Source organism: Anarhichas minor, unplaced genomic scaffold (assembly GCF_050575085.1).
Source record: "Anarhichas minor isolate MPS153535 unplaced genomic scaffold, ASM5057508v1 ptg000050l, whole genome shotgun sequence".
Taxonomy (NCBI): Eukaryota; Metazoa; Chordata; class Actinopteri; order Perciformes; family Anarhichadidae; genus Anarhichas; species Anarhichas minor.
In genome coordinates, this window is record NW_027466496.1 from 2080574 (window position 1) to 2102401 (window position 21828).

Genomic DNA, 21828 nt, shown 5'->3' on the forward strand with positions numbered 1-21828 from the left:
AAGTAAAGTGACATTTTTTTATCAACCTGACAAAATTACGTTCTTGTGGGAAGAAAAGAAAAGGCAACACTGTAGCTTCTTTACATTCTAGTAGCATGTAAAGAAGTTACATTGTATCAGAATGTAACTTCTTTACATTCTAATAGAATGTAAAGAAGCTACAGTGTATAGAATGATTCTATTGAAGTTATTCCTTTTTTAAATGTTTTAGATGAGTCACTAATCACTTTAAAATAGTTATTATAGCTGCTTACATTTGGTTACATTGCTATTTGCTGTCATTGAAAATAAAATGATTAAATAACAATGTATGTATAGGCTACTTATATTGTTTAAAATTATGTCAGCAGGGACTGTTGGCCCTTGGGCATTTTCACATTATCAAATCTGGCCCTCTTTGAAAAACGTTTGGACACCCCTGCCCTAAACCCTCAGGGACTTACTGGCTTCCTTTGACACGCTATACTATTACTTTTTATTACTTCTTTTTTTTGCTATATAAAAAGGTTATGACCTTTTCTTTTGACATTCTATACTTTTACTTTTTATGATGTTATTTCAGTATACTACACTATTACTTCTTTTACATACTATATTTTGAATTTGTATGACTTCTTTTCAACTTGCTATACTATCAATATTTTAACATGCTCCTTTATAACTTTTTATGACTTTTTTTCGACATTCTATCCTATACATTTTGATGACCTTATATTTGGCATACAGTATTATTACTTTTTTGACATACCATACTTTCACTTTTTATTACTTTTTTTTTTACATATATTACAAGTTAATATAAGATATTAGAGAGAAATATCCATTGTTGGTTATGCCTGGGATTTGGACCCATGCAGGTTAAGAACCAAACATGGTTTACAGCCTGACTCTCTACCAGTTGAGATAGTTAAACCCTTGGATGTAATAATTTTTCCGACATACAATACTATGACTTATTTCGGCATACTTTTTTTCGAAAATACTTTAAAAAATCAAATAGATCAAAGTCATCATTAAAGTTTTTAGTAACGCCTGTGATTTTCCTAACATGACATGTCCAAATGTCTGCTGTGAAAAAGGCCCATAGAAACCAAGTTTTGCTTGACACTATATCTTAAAAAACATAAGATAAAACCTATCATGCATTTTTAACTCGCATCAAAGTGAGTAGAAAGCAGATATGTGACAAATACATCTCACATGCCGTGTGTATGCAACGCTGTAGCTGCCATGTGGACTTCCCTTAAGCCTGAAGACTATTTAGCTACAAATCTTTATACAAATGAAACATATGAAATTTCATATCAGCCATGGGTAATGGGTACTGTTTGCACTGAGTACAAATATTCATACACCTTATGGTTCCCCTTTCATTAACACTAGACTTCATTATTCCAACCTACCAGATTTACATCCAGATGAATGTAATTTCAAAATGATATACATCTTATTGAACTGAATAAAAGGCTGAGGGGGGGTTTTGTTGAAGAAGAGGAAAAAAGAGACGAGAGACTGGGAAAGGAAATCACACATTTTAATGGAAAGTGTCAGAGAGCACGTAGCTATCACAATAAAGTATGCAAAGTAGATCACATAACGAACTTTGAGGAATATGATTCGCTACAATGAGGCAAAGCCTATCCACTTTTTACCCACCCCTACAATCTGGCACGCGATAATTTAATGCATCAGTCCATAATAATGTGGGGCGAAAATAGGACTTGCCTTTCTACCTGCAGATTAAAATGACATTGATATCAGTGGCCACGAGATTGAGTTCCCTAAATGAAACAGGAATAAAAATGCTATCTGCCCAGTGCAGTGGAACACAACTAGTTATTCAACAAGCATTTGGAAAAGTGCATTGATGCTGAGGTGGATGAGGCTAATGCATCATTTTCAAAAGGCATTTCAATATACGTCATTACATTTTCACCTTCATGCTGCCTCAAAATCTAAGACTATTGTTGGTAGAAACGGCAGTAAAATGTGAAGTCTGAAGCTAACTTTGGGGTAAGTTATGCATAACTACGTACACTGAGCTACATCTACACCAGTCACACAAGCACATCAAATCTTGTCATGGGGTTTACAGCACTAGAATAAGTTAAATGCCTGAAGATCAAAAACTACAGCACGACTTCATGTTTAGGGATATTGCACGAGTGTAACAGTAAAGGATTTCGGTCAAGCCCAATTCCAGTTCTACTAGTTCTTAAACTGAGATTCAGTTTGGATTACAAGCCATATTCACTGATTTCCAAGACAGAAATGGGCTTCACTCTGAGCACCAGACACACAAAGGAGCTGGGTTATTGCTTCTGAATTTGGATAGAGTGCATCAACAACAAAACATCAGAGAGGTCACACAAGACTAAGGGTTCAATGCAAATACACTATAAATTCATATTGACAGGCTGTTACTGAAGCACAGACATGACCAGTAAACCTAAAAGTTCACACGGGGGACGACACATTACAGCAAAACAGGGCTCTTCGTTGGCTGAAGAGGATGGATCTATATTTTACTGACACTGAAGAAATACGAATGCTTAATATAGTAAGTAGTGACTCCTAAACCTGCAACATAAAGGGAATACTCAATTATGATAATGTTATGACACACTTCCCATTCACAGACCTCAGAAGTGCAGTCGTTTTTATTGCTATGCTCTTGACACTTTGCAGTCTGACAGAGAGACAGAGTAGAGCAACACTTTACACAATAAATCCTACTGTAAACATGGAACAAGGCAGAGTTACAGAAACATTTGAAAAATTGAAGACAAAATGTGGAAATATGGAGGCTGGCTGTGAATTGAAAGCAACACAGGTAAAGGCATGGACTCAAATCTGAAATCGGTGACACGACAGCAGTTACTGAAACATTTGAATACAAACTGCAGGTAATCTGGCAGGCCTGAACATTATATGTTTTGTTCCATGATAAGAATATTTCAAGTCGGACTAAAAGGATAAAAACATTTCACAGAACCTCACTATCTCTGCCAAACCGCACCTTTAAAAAGGTAGATCACCGTAAAACACTTAATCCATGAAGTGGCAACAAACCTGCAACTCAGGTCACTTAATCCGGCCACAACATAATATATACACATACAGTCTTCATATCATATTCTACTAACTCTCCTGGCCTTATCACGGTTCTCTCACATCTAGTCAAGTAACATTTGCAAACCGAGATTATCTACATGCAAGAGCAACCACTCAGCAGCAACTAAACAACAGTGATGTGAACAGCAGCCTGTGACTGTGGAGTCAAGTATATACTTTTACACTTTAAAAACAGGAAAAGACTGAGAACGAAAGAGTCAGCGTTTCACGATTCACAACGCATGCTAAATATGTGAGAGGGTCAAATACAGGAGAGCAGCTCTTTGGCCTCACACACACTTGGACTTTAAAATGCTGGAACATTTAACAAATCAGTCATTTAACAAATGAGTTATTCATCAGCGGCATATCAATTTTGAGTTGTCAATAGCTGCATCCTCAAAAGTCACTTTCCCCCCCATAACAACTAAAGTGCTTCTCTGTGTAAACACTTTAAACATGCAAGCATGTGCGAGGCCAAAGATGTACAGTCTGTGTGTACCGTCTCCTGCTTTTCCGTGTGTTTTTGTTGTGAGCGCGTGTGTGTGTGGGTCAGTGGCATCACTTCTCCTGCAGCAGGGCAGGGATGTTGATGTTCCAGCCGATGGCCTGTCGGTCGAAGCCACAGCTGAACAGGTTGCACGACTGGTTCTCTTCATTCCACGCCGTACAACACACCATCCGCCTGTGACCCTGCAGACACACACAGATGTCTAAAATGTAGGTTTTACCGACGCTGATTGATCGAACACACATCTTTGTTCCCTTCCTTACCATTCTGTTGCTGCGCGGGAGCCTGGCCAGCCTCACTCCGCTCATGTCAAACAGTCGGACTTGTCGATTGTCGTGTGGTAGAGCAATGATCCTCTGATTGGCAGAGACGCTTATCCTGAAAGGTCAGATCAAGTCCACTTTGAATCTAGGTCACATTTGTCTTAATACTTCCAGATAAACTCTTCACCTGAACAACCTCAGTCTTGACTTTTATTCTCCACTATGTCAGCATTTGAGTTATCGTGTATTTTATTAGATTTCAAAACATATATTAAGCACAAATTCACTTTCTAGTCAACACTGACTGAACCTGTGTTCAAGATATTTACCGACTTGTAGATTGAGACATTTTCAGCAATTGAGGAGACAAAAATGTATCTGCTGTTTTGGCCTTCGGTATGCTGAACAGCTGATACTGGTGTCTAACTGATCATGAACCCTAAAGGTGAGGAGCAGCCTGGCCATATTCAAAAAATATTTATAAGGATTTTATTCTTTAGAAGTTTAAAACAGCATTTAGTTTTTACTATCAAGGAACACGTTCAATCAGAAGTAGGTCCTGATCCCATTCTATTCTCCAGATCCCAATTGAGCAGCTACCAATACTTCAGCGACAGTAAGTGGACATCACAATAACTAAAACAATTTAGATATTGGAGCTCCAAAGTTTGTTTTCTAACCCTAAAGTCGATTAAGTAGTAGTTCTGGAGCTTTTGATCACGTCACATGATCATACATCAAAGGAAGTGTGGACTCATCTCGTTGCTTCTTCTTTCACCTACCTGTTCACAGCTGAGTCAGTGCGGATGGTCGCTATAGGCGACCTCATGTTCTTCAGATCCCACACCTTGACGGTGCGGTCGTCGCTCCCTGACACCACATTGTCACCCACCGTGAACACTGCCGACGTCACCGTGCTGCGAAAGATGGACACACAAAAAGAAGTCTGTTGTTACACAAAGAACGTAACACTCTCTCTGATAGGAAAGCTCCACTTCTTCCAACTCAGGAAAGCTCAGGAGTGAATATTATTCAGTGTGGTCCCCCTCTCCCACAGATAGGACCGATCCACACGTATCTTAACACAGTGTGTGTTAAGATATGTTATGAGCATTGACGCTACTAGAACCTTTGAGGATGCATCAGGTACAACATGCTCTTTGATTTTAAATGTGAGGTATCACCTTCCACTTCCCACTGGAAAAGAAATGAACGTTGGCAGGATCACACTCGTGCAGGTGTAAGCTGTCGGAAAAACCTGATGGGTTAAATAACGACCTGAACGTGTTCAAACCATCGAACGAAAGATGAAAGATGGTTTCCGCTTTGCACTCTCATCTTTACTGTAATGCAGCCTTTAAAACCAGGAAAACACTCGTGCCATATTACTATATTTAGAATTTAAGAAGATGTTTAGTCTCGTATCATGATATTGATGCAATATCGATATAAAGCTACCCCTACTTCTGGCAACTACGAACGTACACCTGGCTTGAAAATAACTGGATTAGACTATTGTGGGTGTTGCTGTAAATCAATCAGCAGGACTGATTTATGGCAATAGTGGATTTGTGGATTTTTGCAGATGAGCTACTGTGATGTGACAGCATTTAATTCTGCCAAAAACAAACATTTCCACTTCTTCTTTTATCTATTTTTCTTGCTCATTCTCAACTGAACTTCCAGTTGTTGTTTTTTTGCAATTATATATTAAATGTACCATTTAAATGATCCATATCATCCACTCCTTCCATCCAATCAGCACCAAACCCCAATTTCCGTGAGAGGCGTTTACCAACTTAAAGCTAAGAGCAAACCATGAGCCATGGTATCCCGTTTCATTATGTCAGGATAATTACTAAAGGTCTGACGGCAGCAGGAAATGTTGATTTTGCTCACCTCCAGTAGTTGATGCTGGGAGTGGTAAGAGGTGCAAAAGACTTGAAACTTTATACGATAAGGAGTCAGTTTAAAAGAAAAGAAAACGTTACTCTTGTACTCTTTAAGTCTAATGCAGCCCAACTCAAGCCTATCAGGAGAGAACTGATCAAATTGATTAATGATGCCAAATAAACGACATCATACCACCGGCTATATTGGGCACGATGGAGGCAGAACCGTTGTCTGTATGCATATAGCGTCACCCTCCTCCAACGCCCTTTACCCAGCCAGCCGTAATGCACTGCTCCACATGGTAGCACTAGCTCAGGCCTAGCCATTCATTTAATAGACCTTTAATATTTCCAATCAATTACTGTACGTCAGTCGCTCCTGTGAGGATTTTTTTCTTCTTTCCTCTCCGATTCATGATTAAGATTAGCGTTGAGCAGTGTCTCCACACACACACACACACACACACACACACACACACACACACACACACACACACACAATCTAGTTTTTCTTTCTAAAACTGGCTCACCTCTTAATTTAAATTGACACAGCGTTAAGGGCTAATTAGGGGACTAAACTTTGTCCTATTAGAGGGTCGGGGCTCAAGGAAACTGCTGTATCGTTACCGGCACCTTCTGACATTGCAGGGTACAGCCCACCTGGGAATACAAGCGCTGGAGTGAGAGACGGAGGGAGAGGGAGAGGCAGGAGGTGTGCTAGGTGGGAGTGTAATCAGACAAGGTAATTGATTAAAAGCTTGATTAAGGTTAAAGGGTTTTTAGAATGGGTGGTGAGGAGGGAGGGCATTATTCAGTGTCGCTTAATGGCATCTCTGCAGTGTGTCTGACAGCCAAGGTCAAGACTGCCTGCGATCCGAGACTTAGGGAGTTGGGAAGGAAGAGAGAGAGAGAGAGAGAGAGACATTCAGAGGGGATCATGGGATCTCTCTACAGTTGAATGAATCCCTAACCATGAAGAGCAGAGCTCCCTGAGCCCCATCAAGGTGGCGCACATGAGGTCAGATTTGTATTTTCTGCCTCACAACACACATTTGTATGCATTTCCCACTGCTTCTACGCACACATTAACACAGGTGAGTTAATGAATGCAACTATCTTCAATTGGCAAATATCAGGTGCGAGGTGAATGAAATGCTGTGGTCAGACAGGAGATTTATATTTGGACAGTTTGAGACATTTGTCCAAATACATTTTTTTTGTTTTTATTCTCCTCATTAAGCCCTTTAAATGTCTATGACACCCATACTTTTTGAAAGCACAAGGGCTGTCATTGCAAAGGTGCCAATCTTAGTCTTTAGAGTCTGCTGAGGAAACTGCTGTCAGTACATTATTGTAACTTTAAGCTACTTATTGTGGAAATGTGCACCCTGGCAGTGAGGAACCTCTAAATGTCAAACTTGATAAAACTGGCGATTTAATGCCAGGAGTTTTAATACTATTCAGTTGTCTCTAAGGGACTTTACATTGTGGGTTAATGTATGTATGAGACAATAAACAATGAACTGTCGAAACATCATTTCTCTCTCAGAAAGGCCTTTTGTAGGACAAATACAGTGCTATCCTGCACAGTGTGATGTGATAATTGCAGTGCTCTAAATTCTACGGGTTTCAGAAAGTGTACTTATGAGAGAAATTACTGACTGGGGACTGACATCTCATAAACACGAGTAAACAATCAACAATGAAGAAAACAAAAAGAGATTGCAGGCATTAGCTCTGTAGGACAGTTCTTTGGCATGTCTCTATGCCACACTCCCTGCCTGCTTGTTATTTCGTCACCTATCAGACGTAAATCTGAGAGGCTTTGATCCTTATCCTCCTTCCCAGTGTGAGTGCTTTTAATGACTGATGTTTGAATTCATGAAAATCTAAAGGAATATTACAATATAGGTATTTGTGAGAAGATGAGCGTGTAAGCCAAATGACTAAAAAGGTAAAATGTAAACGAAACAATTCAGGTACAGACGACTAAGAGGTTTTAGAGCACCCCTGTTATTTCGCTGAGAACCTGTTAAGTGCTGGTATATTCCTCCAGAGACGGAATGTCAGATCTGCATACAGACACCACACACGCACACGCACACACACACACACACGTTTCTATCAACTGCAATCAAGTGCCCCCTAAAGCCGTCGATGTCAGGAGAGACAAACGTGACATGGCATTCCGTTTGCAGAGCAAGACCGCTGTCACTTCTCGTTTGCTCGCGGCTGTTTTGTTAGCTCACGGGCAGTTGTCATTACTCTGCAATTACGGCGGGGTGGAGGGACAGAGGGTGTGTGCTGCACTTTTAGCTGCCGCGGTTCACTGACAGGAAGCGTTAGCTGGAAGTGCCAGGGAAGACTGTGGAAACAAGAGGCCGTCTCCCCTCCAGCGCTCAACCTCTGCTGCCTATTGAAGCGCTCACACCGGCCGCTCCTTCTCTGAGAACAATGTGGAGATTGTGCCGCTTATGCCATGTTGGAGATTATGGAAAATTAGCGAGAGCGATGGCAGGGAGACAGCAACATGCTATGGTTTCTAGGATCTGGTTAGTAAAAATATGGATTTTTGCTGGTTTAACTAAAAACTGTTTTTTTAGCTTTTGGTTGGACAAAACAAGACATTTGAAGGTGCCACCGTGGTACATTAATTGATAATATTTGATAATTAGTCACTAGTTGCAGCCCAATCACACACCCTTCATGCACAGGAATTCATACCCATGTCCAGTGTCCAACAGCATAACTGCTAATATACAGTATATGTTAATATATACATTATATGAGGAGCTGTTTTACATTATGGTTATGGCAGCATCACTGCATTTGGAAAAAGATCAAAATGATGAGACTACAGCTGCAATGAGTAATCGATGTAGTCATTTGTTTAACAACTGATTAATCTCTGTAGTTTATTTTATTTTTAAGCTAACGATGTCGCACATTTAATGTTCCCAAGGTGTCAAATGAGGGAATTTGCTGCTTTAGTAAATTGAATATCTTAGACTTATTGGACTGTGGGTCGAACAAAAGACATTAGAGGACGTGATCTATGGCTGGATTATACGAAGGCACTTATTTTGATATTCTGTAGAGCAACAGATAAATTGTAAATAATCCTTAGTTGCAGCCCTAGATGTAGAACAATAAATCCAGTTCAGGTTAGTTACTCATTAGTGTCCGTTGACAGCACGACTCTTTCTTAAGAATACTGCAGCTTGTAGTTACGTCTTTCTAAAAACAGTTATCGGTTTTCTAGGCTAGACAGCAGTCTGTGAAAGTTTGCTGCTTTAAATGCATCACCGAATGGAGAGTGAGAAGGTTCTTACTTGAAAGACCATCGATGGCCATTCACAAAGAGAAGAAGAATGGAGGCAGGGAACGGAGAGGAGGAGGGCTGCTGTTAACTGTGAAACACTGGTGCTTAATCTCATTATACCAATTGTCTATCGGAGAGAATTAGAGCGGGATCTGCAGGAATTATACATGTTGGGGTCGTACATAATGAGCTCTTTGTAATCCCCCCACTTGCAATCAAAAGGCTGCCAGAGAGTGCCAGCCAGCCAGCACACACATGTAGACATGCACATAAAAACACACACACACACACACACACACACACACACACAAGAGCGCTGCCGTTGAAAGCCACAGACAAGCCTGACAGTAATCATTTTGAAATGAGCGTCTGCAATTGAGTGTTAACAGCGAGTGAAGTGCCAAGTTATACAGAGTGGTGGATTAATGCAGAAACGGACAGATAAATGAACAGGAGAGCGAGGGAGGAAGAGAAAGAGAAGCAAACCACCGAAGTGGGGAGAAGTGCTCGGTAATGAATGAGAGGCAAGTGGAGGATTTGGCTTAGAGCAATCGGGTTTTGTAAATTAATGTGGCACTGAAAAGGAAAAAAGGAGATAAAGCTGAAAGTTCTGGAGGGATCCACAGACCAGAGAGATGTTACAGCACCACCCTGTGGGCAACAGAAAGACCGCAGCAACTCAAACGGTTGAAACTTTTCAGTTTCGATTAAAGAGCGCGTTCATAAGAGAGACAGACTCACTCAGTGTGGCCCTGAAAGACGTTGACAGAGTGTATGGACGGGTCTCTGAAGTCCCACAGTCTGAAGGTGGTGTCTCTGGATGAAGTGACCACCAGCCGCTGGGTGGGATGGGTACAGCAGTGGGTCAGCTCCTGGTCGTGTCCTGCAGACACATACGAGTAAGCAAACTCAACTCTGTGGGTTCGTACATCTTTAAATGAGACACACGGTTGCTACAGTAAGACAGCAAGAAAAGCACGAGAGTCAGAGGTCCACTTCATGACGCATTTCCTTTTAAAGTGTTGAAAATAATGATGTTTAGAGTAGCAGAAGAGACACAATCTGCTCATTAAAATTCTCTAACCAAGTCCTGCAGCACGGTCTGCTTGGACGTGATTCAATTGTGTAGTCACATGAAGTAAGAGGAAGCAGTGGCTTCTTCCTGTTTAGTCTGGGAACCAAGAAAACAACCGCTCCATAAAATGAACAGAAAGCTCATTTCGTCTGCCATTTAAGCTCAGCTACTCGTTACCTCTTCATGACAAATATATTAAAAACACACAAGTTACAAAATATATGTCTGCTGTGCAATGAACAATACATAAATACTCAAATATTTAAAATATGAAAAACCTAAAAATAAACTCCAAATGTATCTGTACCATAAGATACCCGAGGATATGTACCACAAGATGAAGATAAAAGACACCATATTGTGCTAAATATATATAAACTGCGATATAATTTGTCAGTTTACATACCAGTGAGTGCATGAACCAGTTCAGACGTCTCCACCTCGTACAGGTTGGCAGCACGATCCCAGGAAGCGGTCACCACCTGTCGGCCTCCCACCAGCCAATCAGCTGCAATCACTACACCCTGGTGGCTCTTCAGGGTTGCCGTAGCGAGCCGGACGGTGGGGACTTCGCAAGGGCCCTCGCCATCCACCTCACCTTCTTCCCTGTCTGACGAGTCCTGGTCGTCGTCACATGGAGCCTATGGGTGAAAAACACAGTAGTTCAGTCAATAAAACTGTGACAGCTAGGAGTTAGTTTTGGTGTTCATGGGACATTAAGTGACCAATTTGTGAATTCATTTAATATTCATTCAGAATATACAACTCTCAAAACTCCATGAAATTCCAGGAGGTTTCAGTAGAAGCTCAGAGTAGAGAGCAACACAAAGCTACTCACACTGACATCTGGTGGTGGCTGGGGGGCAGGAAGCTGCACCATGTAGCGCCAGATGTGAGCCGTCTGGTCCCCAGAGGCTGTGGAAACATCAGTACACATCAGCAAAATACACAACACATTCAGATCTACAGGAACGTAACGGCCGGAGACTACAGCGGCAGGGAGAAGACGGTCAAATAGTCACAAAGAGAGTTAAGATGTTGAGACGAGAAATCTAGCTAATTCAACAAAAACAAAAAAAATCACATGTATTGAAATACATACCTGTGAGGGCCATCTGCTCTGTGGGGTGGAACTTAATGGAGTTGACTGTGGGCGAGAGAACAATGGTGAGACATGTACATCTGTTACATCACTTATTACAATTAGAGAAAAAGCCAAGTGCGCAAATGTTGACACACTGTTTTATTTAACAGTTACATGCAGCATATGTTTTAGATAATCCCATCATGCACTGTAAAATGTCTGCATGGTTGAGGACATTACTAATTATTACCTGATCCTGCATGGCCGGCATACCTCAGCAGACATTTCCCCGTCTCTATACTCCAAAGTAAAGCTGAGTGATCTGTGAAGGAAGAGCAGTGAAGGACAACATGAAACCATCGGCTCTTTAGTAGCAGTCGGGTAATGATTTAACATAGTAATGTAATGCATTTACATGGCGGGCTCCTTAATTAGATTCAGTTGAAGGTCACTTTATGGTGAAATTGTGTCCGATACAAGTTAACATTTTGCTAACTGCACCAAGGATTCCCAGTAAATGCAACAAACTATTTTTTCTTGTTGGAAACCACTCTATGGCATGTAGACTGTGTATAGAACAACGATGCAATGATTGACGTATTCAAATAGTCGGTAAAGTGACTTGGTATACCTGCGGAGGCGGTGCCCAGGACCACTGGCTGAGTGCGGGTGATGCTGAGATCCCAGATCCCGTCCCGGTGGCCAACGTACTCCTTGAGCAGCTGACACAACGCTCGAGAGCCTGCGGTGGCTTTAAAACTGGACACAATCTGAACAGGGAGGGAGGAGACGCGGCCATGATGGACAAATAAGAGATGGATGAGCATTCCTCCTGGTGCTGAACCAATATTAAACCAATTCAGAGCAGGTGGACTTCAGAGGATCAGATCAAAAACTGTCATAATGACACAAGTTTACAATTAAGTGAGACGTAATAAAAAAGCAAGAGACTGTTATAAATCGGTGGAATCATCTTTGCTTTCCATGGTAATTATGTCAGCGATAGAAGAAACATTTTTCTGCATAATGATGTGTCCGCTCTAGATTTAAAACAAACAGAGAGATGGTTTACCACAGACTAATGAATGGCAATTATAGCTGCATATTAATTGTGCAGTTATATGGCTCATCATTATTAATAGTCAGCCTGCAAGCACTGGTCTCATATTAGAGGATGTTTCTGGAACTGCCGAAAGGTTTATAGTTTCAAATTTCACCAAACTGTGTCATTTGAGTATTAATATTAAGACTGCTCTGTGTCAGTGTGAGGAAGATAGATCATCACTCTGCACCGCTACTGTATGAGCGGTGCACCGAGTGGTCTGGTTACACATGGCCTTTAATAAAACAACATAAAAGGTCAATAGTAGTTTCAATTGTCACAGAGCGGTCACAGTCTGTACGGTGCATGCAGCTGCAAGCAGACAGCTGACCACAGCAACGAGCTGACATCACTGGTAGTCATTAGATGCAGCAGCGAAGCATCTGGTCCCCTTTGTGTGAGACTGTGTTAATGTATCGTCTCATCGTGCATTCACAGTACAGTACAATATAATCGGATTTGTTTCCTGTCATTGAAACACAACAAACAACGATAAAAAGGTCCACCCAGTAGTTAACCAAGGATAAAGTTAGTGCAGATCATTAGTTTCAAGTACGGTCAGTCTGAAGAAAGTTAGTTTTCGGTCATGTTTCTTAGCCGGCTGATGGGTTAGCTGTATATTATAGAGCAGCTAGTTCCGTTAGTCTAAGTCCTCCCTTGATCCTGTGTATCCTCTTTTTCACTAAGTTACCTACATGACACTTCCCAAAATACAGTGTTCTCTTGTGAGAAACTGCAAAAAACATCTTTTTTTTTTTGTTTGTTTTTTTACAAATGCAGCCGTTCACCCAAATGCCTTCTGACAGGAAGCAGAGAAGAGATGAGGAGTCAAGGTCGGACTGTAGTTAAAAACAGACAGCAGCCGTCCCCCACAATGCCTAGTGACAAAACAAGAGCATTCAGGAAGTTACCCATGAATCTCCTCCCCACAACTCCCATGTGGCCACACTGAAGTTGCGAGGTCCACCTATTTTACCATGAAAAGTGTACAAGCGCTGCATCAGCAAGAGATTAAAAAGGAAGAAGTCAAGGGAGATGTCACATTGTGATAAATACTTGAAATCAAGTTAACTTCAGTCGGAAAATCTTTAAATAAACGCATCAGCACTTCAAAAACAGCAACTTATCATGACCTCAGAGGAAGAGAAAAAGACTTCCTTCTCCTCTCTCTCGGCAATAAAGGGGCTTTTGGTTTTGTCTGTTACCATTTACCCCCACAGCTCAAAGAATTACACAGATGACAGACCTTATGGGCTCTATAGAATAATAGCTGGAGCCAGGTACCTTGCTGGTAGAGGCTTTGTAGGTCGTCTTCAGCTTCTGTGACAGTTGACTGGTGCTGTGGCTGGCTGTGTGATGGAAAGACAAAGAACAATGACTGAAAGTCTCCACTGAGTGACAAACTCACCGGTTGGTTTCACTGCAGCACTAACAGGCTAATAAAGTGTCAAAGCTGTTAATCACGCACGCTGTACCGGAGGGTTGTTTCATAAAAACAAGATCACCTGTTTAACCAGACTTACATCTGCAAACCAGGCTTATTTTCAGGAAATGATGTTTAATATAACTGACTCGTATTTGTTTTGTGCACAGTATTCCAGTCAACATGATGTGCTTTTAAATACACTGCAATTCAAATTAAGCTAGTTGTTGGTGCTTAAAATCGGTTGAAAACTGTTTATCCTTCTTATATTTTTAAGCTTATTCTGAAGCTTATTAAATTGTGTCAAACTCTGTATGGAGGTTTCTCTATATTGCAACTTGAGCCACCATGGAATGAGATATCTGCTTTCACTTTAAACCCACACAATCAATTTCAGCAATGTTTTTCCATTTCAATTTCCAAAGACGCAGAAGCATCTGTTACCTCTATTGAGGCCTGCAACACATTGTGAAGGGAATACAGTACCTTTTGTTTTCAAAGCTCCTTTGGTGGGGTCTCCTCCCTCAATAGTCTGTCCATCTCCGTTCAGACGCTCGTTCAGAGAGTCAATTTCCCGGCGTACTGTAATGTTAGCACATGGTTAGTCAATCAGCAGCTGAGGATCAATACCGTACGGTATACGTGCCCAACAAATCTCAATGCATTTGCTCGACTCTTTCGATCCGTTACTCACGTTCAACGTTTTCAATGTAGAGATTTTCAAACTCGCGCTCAATCTGCCCAAAAAGGTCCAGAAGGTTGTTCCGTAAGGAGGGGGGCAGCTTGGAGTCCTGGACAGACCACAAAGAAACGACAACGCTCTAATAAACCTGATGGTAAGCTGACAAAGGCCTACAAATCAGGGATCACATTGGCGTAGGGAGCAGGAGTCACACCTTGAATTCCCTCCAGACCCGACTCCAGTGTGGTCTTCTCTTTTACATGTAATGTCACGTATACAGGATGTTGTGCTTAAAAATCAGAACTAGACCATTTCAATATATGTTCACAAATGAATATATTTAAACCAAACCAAGAAATGCTGCAGACCGGCACAAATACTTTTTTACAATAACAAACAAGTATGTCATATATTATCACTATTCTAAGAGAAGTTTGAGTGACTCACTAAATACACGCCACTGAAACAAATCAAAAGCAAGCCAAATAAATCGCAAATGTCAAACACAGCCTGCATGTTTACCTGATCTAATCAAACACTAATTAGGTTTGTGTAAACGCTCAGTTACATATCTACAACAACTCTGTACTAACTACACTACAGCCGGGGTCCGAGCACTCGGACTCATTTCAACCGACTTACCTCCATGGTGAGCTCCTAGAAGTACCCAGTAACCAGGTGACCAGCAGTCTATAGCAGACTAGCATGCAAAGAGACGTAAGAAGCTGCCATGGAAACAAAGGACTCAAAAGGCTGCGTTTGACAGCCTGCTGCTTTCTCTAGCCGTCTGAAAGACGAGGAAACCAAACACTCGAGTGTCACTCTTTCTTCTGGCACGCGTTCAAAACCAACAGTTTGTCACAGTGGCGTTAACCGCCTGACCAGTCTGTCTGCGCCCCATGACAACACAAGAAAGAAAAAAAAGGTCAATTAGCAAACAACAAGCAGTCTTTATGAATTCAAAGCTGCTTAGTTGTGGCCCTAAAACCGGCACCATACCCTGGCAAATAATGACAGCATTGAAAGTTGGAGTAAATTGCATTCTTTGTGTTATATATGGGTTTACAAAGCTGTGTGTGTCTGTGTGTCTGTGTGTGTGTGTGTGTGTGTGTGTGTGTGTGTGTGTGTGTCTGTGTGTGTGTGTGTGTGTGTGTGTGTGTGGAACTTGTGCAGTGGGGGGTAGACTAGGTACATAAACAGAGCCAGCATGTCTTGGCAATAGACAAAAAGGCCTGGTGAAAAGACTAATCAGGCCTGGACAAGCGGCCCATATTAAAACTTGATGAGATGACAGGACAGTGCAAGCTGAGCTCTAGTTTTAGTGGCTGATAATTCAAGGACATTGTCAAGCAGAGAAAGTAAAAGCTGAAGGACTTCTACGGCCAAAACTAGGGCTGGGCAACACTGAAAATAAATAAAAATAAAGCATTGCATTATTTCAGACTGAATACTTTGATCCAAAATGTGGATCATGAAAAAGGCAAAGACAATAATTTGTCTTTCATTTGACCAGTTTGATCTCCATGACAGAAATACATGATACAAGACTTGACAGTCACTTCACAGAGATGACTCTAAAGAGGGTCATTCAACAGCCAACTCCCAAAAGTTAACAACCAGGAGGTTCTCTTCTTGATCAAATAAGCGGATTTTATTATGTCAGTAGTGAAGTAGCTTGACGGTTTGGCACAACTAGATTGCATGAGGAAATGACTGCTTATGTAAAGGCTTACAGTCCTCCCTTTCTGGGGGAAATAAATCAATTGTAGCTTTAATTTAAAGACCCTGTTGGTTGGGAGATAGTTAATCACTAACGTGATGGGCTTAAGTCACAGTAGATCCCTTTGTTTCAACAAGAAGCAATCAGTAACCCACATGCACATCCACAGCAGGCAGTTCAGAAAGGTTTAGAGAATGTAAAATATAGGCAGCATTAACACAAGTTTATGCTAAAGTAAAATCATGTAGCTCCATAAAACGTCTCCCCCAGGGGTAGAAACTACATCTCACAATTACATAAAAGCAATGGTGCTCAACTGGCTGGTTCTGTAGTCTCAAGACTGACTAAAAAAAACATCCTCAACCCCCAACAAAATAACATTAAAAAAATCGAACTGATAAAAAAATGACTTCCTGGTATGTATTTTTGAGCAGATCCACAAGAATTTTGAAGGCCATGTCTACAGATCATGTTATTACATGTCGTATACGCTTGTATGTTTGCCAAAGTGCTGGTCTGCAGCTGTCAGCTGTGCATGTGAGAACGAGAGGAAAAAAAAAAAAAAGCACGGATGTCTGTGCATATCCCTCACCTGTCCCTCCAGCATGTCTCCTCTTTGGAAGCCTGGAGGCCTGTCCTCTATGCTGTTGGTGCGCCGGATAGACAAACTGTGAGCCTTGCGCTTCTGCTTGGGGTGACGGGCAGCCGAAGCCGAGCCGCTGCTGCTGCCACCCTCCACAGGCATCCCTCCTACCGCGCGGGTGGCCCTGCCCCCTGCTCACCTCTTAACCTGAGAAGCAGGTAAACAAAGGGCAAGGCTCGCTAGTTGGCTGGTGGGTGGAATAGGTCGGTCTGTTATCACCACCTTTTCTGCGGGTAAAAAGGAAGAGAAGTTGAGGTTCACAGCCATTGCAGGAACTGCTCAAAGGGAAGGGTATCCTTTCCATTGATCCAAACTACTACAAATAGATATTCAGAGTTATAGTGCTTGTTGGTGCAGCATTGTCCCGTTACCTGCTGCTCTGAAACAACATAATTCCAAAACCAATTTCAAAAAAAATTCCAGTAATTGAATGCTGATTTGCTTAGCAGCAAAATGTATAACGTTACTTTGTAGAGCCTGACAAGACATTTTTCAATAAAATTCTCCTTTCAAGGTACTTCCTCTTACTGACTTCGTTGTTGGAAGAAGGCTATGGTGTAAAAAAAGAAGCAATTAGCAACCCACGAAACCTGACAGACCTACATCTTCTATACTAAATGTACATTTGCCAACAGGCTTTCTGACATTATATTCACAATATTAATGACGTTCAGCGTCACGGATGACACGTTTGGGAATTGTGCAGGCTTCGTGTTATCGTTATGCATCGCAGAATTAAGCTAGCTTAGCTTTATACATTTAAAAAGGAAAAACTTGCATTTATTCAACGTTATACCAAATACCCAAAGCAAAATTAACAATTCTGCTATCAAGATTCATATTCGGCTTGTGACCCATGACACAATAACAAACACACTCACCTCTGTCACTGCCTCACTGAACTCATTAGGCAGTACGGAAGTCTAGAAACGAGATGAACTACACGCTACGAGCTAGCTGTCACTACCACATTCATTGCGACATCTAACAGCTAACGTCTGTGCACCAGCAGCAGCTAAACCTCACGGGCTATAAGATAGCATGAAATGTAGCATTAAACCTGTCACTTTGTAACTGTGGACATGTAGTCGACTTTTGACACGTTACACTTTGACACCGATCTGATTTTTTTTTTTTTTGTTATCCAAATTTTGACACATCACGTATTTTATTGGCGCACTGACTTCCGTACCACGTGGTTAATGTTTGTACTCGGTGAGCCAATGAGCTGTCACGTTGTTGCCGAGGCAGCCAATGAAAACCCGTGACCTCAGAAGCAGAGGGAGTGAAGCTAGGCGGTTCGACTACAGCTCTGAAATATCGTCGTAAACAAACGCAAAATACGATAAAAGACGAGATTCACCCCCTTGAAAAAGGAAAATTGTTTTGTAAGTAATTTAGCGTTTCAGTGCTTTCTCTGTAGGTTGTGTATGTAACAGACAATGCTTACTTCTGTTCAGCTGTCAGAGGCCTGGTGGTGCAGTGGTCTGATGGCGTGTTGACTGTCGGTGTTAACACAGTAACACGAAGTGTATTCAGCGGGAACGGGATTCTAATGTACCACTGTATGCTCTCATGTTAATGAGTGATAGATCATAATTTAATGATGTACTTACAGTAGTATCACACTGACAGGGGACGTTTCGCTGCTTTGAGTAATTAATTTATAGCACATTAAGTAGGCTAATAATACAAAAGTAAAACAGCTCATTTAGTTGGAAATATATCTATGACTTCAACAATTATTAAATGATTGTATTTATTTGGTCAATTAATTGATAAATCATTAAATTGACGACAAGTTTTATAATTGATTAGCTACATCAAGCAAAGATCTACTTGTATGACACGTGGTAGACACTTTTCTCTTTGACATAGTTGGAAGAACAGAACAAGCTTTTCTGAAAACCTGTGTTTTATAGATCAGTCATGAAGGTACTGCTTAGTTACAGTCCTAAACTGTACAGTAAAGCATGTGTGTAAGGGTCGAATGTGTTATATAATTCAATCTATGTACAACCTTGAAACACTTAAATTGTATGGGCATTAATTTCACTGTCGAGGGCGCAGCGTATCTTCCGATCCTGACTCGTTGGACTCCTGTCCAGTTTTTACCACCGCCCACACCGTCAGACCTTGTGATTGGTTTTCTGTGTAGGTCAGGCGATGGTGCGGGCCGTGTGGGCGGTGCTCCGGGTGGTGTCTTGCGAGGGAGCCGCTGTGCTGAAATCAAACAAACCTCGCGCTGGTGGAATTGCTGCACTACGGCACCGGTGTACCCACGAGCCCATCACTTCCGGCTACAGAGCTCTATCAAGGTAAGCTAGGGTTCTTAATGCTTGAAGTCGTGGTTTGAGTTTAAAGAAGGCAAAGCCAGAGATAAGCCTGTTGACCTGAAGCCGAGGAATGGCGTCTGTCCGTGCTATTGATAGCCGAGCTCCAACGACTCATGTCTCTTCCAGTTAAATGTTGTTGTTTCGAGTCATAAATACTAACGTTACTTTAAAAAAAAGTACTTAATGTGGCCTTGCGTATTGGTTAAATTGCACGGTTTTTAAATAGCAACTCAAAGTCTGAGTATATGCTCTTTAATTCGACTACTTTATCAAAACTATTACTCCAGTACGTGATTAGCAGTAACGTTAGTCCAAAATAATTTAGATAGTTAATTGTTGATGTCCTGCATTAAGAAAATATACCATCTTCTCAAATGGAACTATTTGCTTTTTTTGTATTTTATATTATTTTAATCTTTGGACTTTGTGTCAGACAAATCCAGCATCGTTTTTTTAAATTGTATTGTTAATTAATAATAGACAGATTATTCAATAATTTAAACGTGTATAACTTATTTAAAAACAGTAAGACATATGTCCAGGGTAGGCACAACACACCATAACATATTTTACTTTTGAGTATGTTAGTTTGTAAAATGTACTTCCTATTTGAGTATGAAAGTACATTTTTTAACTTGAAAAAAACACAAGTTGTTACAGCTGTTTCTAGTGCTTTAAACCGCACTAGAAATAGCAGCAGAATTGTTTTTCAGAATTTCCTATTAAAAGTGTCGACTCCTGTTTTGATGTGAATATGCACTAAATCATCAGCTGTTGTCCCTGCAGCGAGGCGAGACGCCTACAGTCTGCAGTCAGAATGCCCGAGATATCGACAGATAACCTGGACGAGAAGCAGGTCCGGCTGCTGTCGGAGATGTGCATTGTCATCGACGAGAACGACGCAAAGATAGGAGCGGACACAAAGAAAAACTGCCACCTAAACTCAAACATCGACAAAGGTACCCTTTTGTCCTGTTAAACTGCACACACACACACACACACCTCGCTTCTAGTGCACATATCTTTATTTCCGCTTTGTCGTTATGGTAAATTGTTTGTTTGCTTTTCCCAGGTTTATTACACAGAGCTTTCAGCGTGTTCATTTTCAACAGCGAGGAGAAGCTGCTCTTACAACAGAGGTCTGACGCCAAAATCACGTTTCCAGGTCAGTGACAGATCCTTCCACCACTCAGTTTAACCATTATCCAAAAATAGTCCTGTGGTCTACACTACACGTAGCATAACTAGAGAACTAAACACTAACGGTAGGCACTGGCAATGTGTTTAATCATCCCGTGTCTGTGTGCACAGGCTGTTTCACAAACACATGCTGCAGTCACCCGTTACACACAGACAGTGAGCTGGAGGAGAAGGAAGCAATCGGAGTGAGGAGAGCTGCTCAGAGGAGACTCGAAGCTGAACTGGGTATCCCCATGGAACAGGTATACTGTGTGTGTGTAGGGGGGGTGTTGAGTACTGGCTTCTGCATTTAATGGAAGAGGATTATTAAGGATTGTGGTGGTTCTTTCTCCTCAGGTGACTCCAGATGAAATGACGTACCTGACAAGGATCCACTACAAGGCCCAGTCAGACGGTGTGTGGGGAGAACACGAGATTGACTACATCCTCTTCATGCAGAAGGTTTGTGCTTTAGTGTGTGTTGGACTTAAGAGTTGAGTTACATATTAGGATATATATATATATATAATGTGTATCTGGACCCCCCGTTTGTATGCCTGCATTATGTCTAACAGCTTTACATTATGGACAATAACATCTTTTTCTCTCTGAAGAACGTGGAGTTGAGCCCAGACCCCAATGAGATCAAAAGCCACTGCTACGTGAGCAAGGAGGAGATGAAGGAGATGTTGGAGAAGGCCAAGCGCAAAGAACTGGAGATCACGCCCTGGTTCAGCCTCATCGCAGAGACCTTCCTCTTCGAGTGGTGGGACGATCTGCAGAACCTTAAGAAGTTCATGGATCACAAAAATATCCACCGCATGTAGCCAAAGCCAGGATGGGGCTCTACCTTCAGTCATGTCAAACCTGTGGTTGTAGTAGTTCTTGCTTCACATGCAAGCATAGCCAGCTGAGCTGCTAGAAAACACCAGGCGCGCTGAAATACGAGTATCACTGGCTACTTTTCCCCAGGAAGTAGTACGTGTAGGACTTCTACACCTAAAGAGGAGGCGGAGAATGTGTACGTCTTGCTAAACAGGGTGATGTGGTTCAGTAGCTCTTGAGTTGCATTCATCTACACAAGTTGATGCACGTAGGGCTGGTAGGGTGACTCTTAGTCTTAAGGATTTAGTTCACAAATAGATTATGAATCAGTTCTGGTAAGCTGCACACTGGATTTACAGAGTGAACTGCAGTAAAGGCATTTCACATCTTACTCTACTAGGAGGCAAAATCTCGTTATCGACAACTAAATGAAGAGAATAGCCTATTTTTATATAAAAACTTAAAAGTACAGGTTATTAGGTTGGGATGTGTAGTGATGTCACAACAACCAATGTCACCTCTGTGTATTGTAATTATATCAATGAACAAGCTGCTTTTGCACTCTTTTACACAATAAAGTGTTTGATTGTGGTCGGATGGCTGTATTTACATTTGTGTATAAAAAAACGCCTTGATGTCAATAATGTGACAATTAGA

General features: G+C 41.4%; 2 protein-coding genes across 4 annotated transcripts; one reads left to right on the top strand and one right to left on the bottom strand.

Moving 5' to 3' along the window:
* Positions 1 to 1517: 1517 nt before the first annotated feature.
* On the bottom strand, positions 1518 to 18388 carry LOC142971866 (WD repeat-containing protein 37-like). 3 transcript variants are annotated; one of them, XM_076112590.1, is made up of 14 exons: positions 18282 to 18388; positions 16781 to 17058; positions 14481 to 14577; positions 14273 to 14368; positions 13648 to 13712; positions 11893 to 12031; positions 11512 to 11583; positions 11280 to 11324; positions 11016 to 11092; positions 10584 to 10818; positions 9844 to 9985; positions 4671 to 4805; positions 3889 to 4003; positions 1518 to 3807 (listed from the first exon to the last, which is right to left on the bottom strand). In XM_076112590.1, exons 2-14 carry the CDS (start codon positions 16931 to 16933, stop codon positions 3676 to 3678), a joined length of 1503 nt encoding a protein of 500 aa, XP_075968705.1. In that variant the 5' UTR covers positions 16934 to 17058; positions 18282 to 18388; the 3' UTR covers positions 1518 to 3675. The 3 variants fall into 3 exon arrangements, with proteins under 3 accessions (XP_075968705.1, XP_075968706.1, XP_075968704.1); XM_076112591.1 differs by having other exon boundaries at positions 16781 to 17053; positions 17713 to 18301; XM_076112589.1 differs by having other exon boundaries at positions 17713 to 18300.
* Positions 18064 to 21768, top strand: idi1 (isopentenyl-diphosphate delta isomerase 1). Its single transcript, XM_076112592.1, has 7 exons — positions 18064 to 18219; positions 18990 to 19149; positions 19954 to 20126; positions 20240 to 20332; positions 20479 to 20609; positions 20704 to 20808; positions 20961 to 21768. The coding sequence occupies exons 2-7, from the start codon at positions 18998 to 19000 to the stop codon at positions 21171 to 21173; spliced, it is 867 nt and encodes a 288-aa protein (XP_075968707.1). The 5' UTR covers positions 18064 to 18219; positions 18990 to 18997; the 3' UTR covers positions 21174 to 21768.
* Positions 21769 to 21828: the final 60 nt, after the last annotated feature.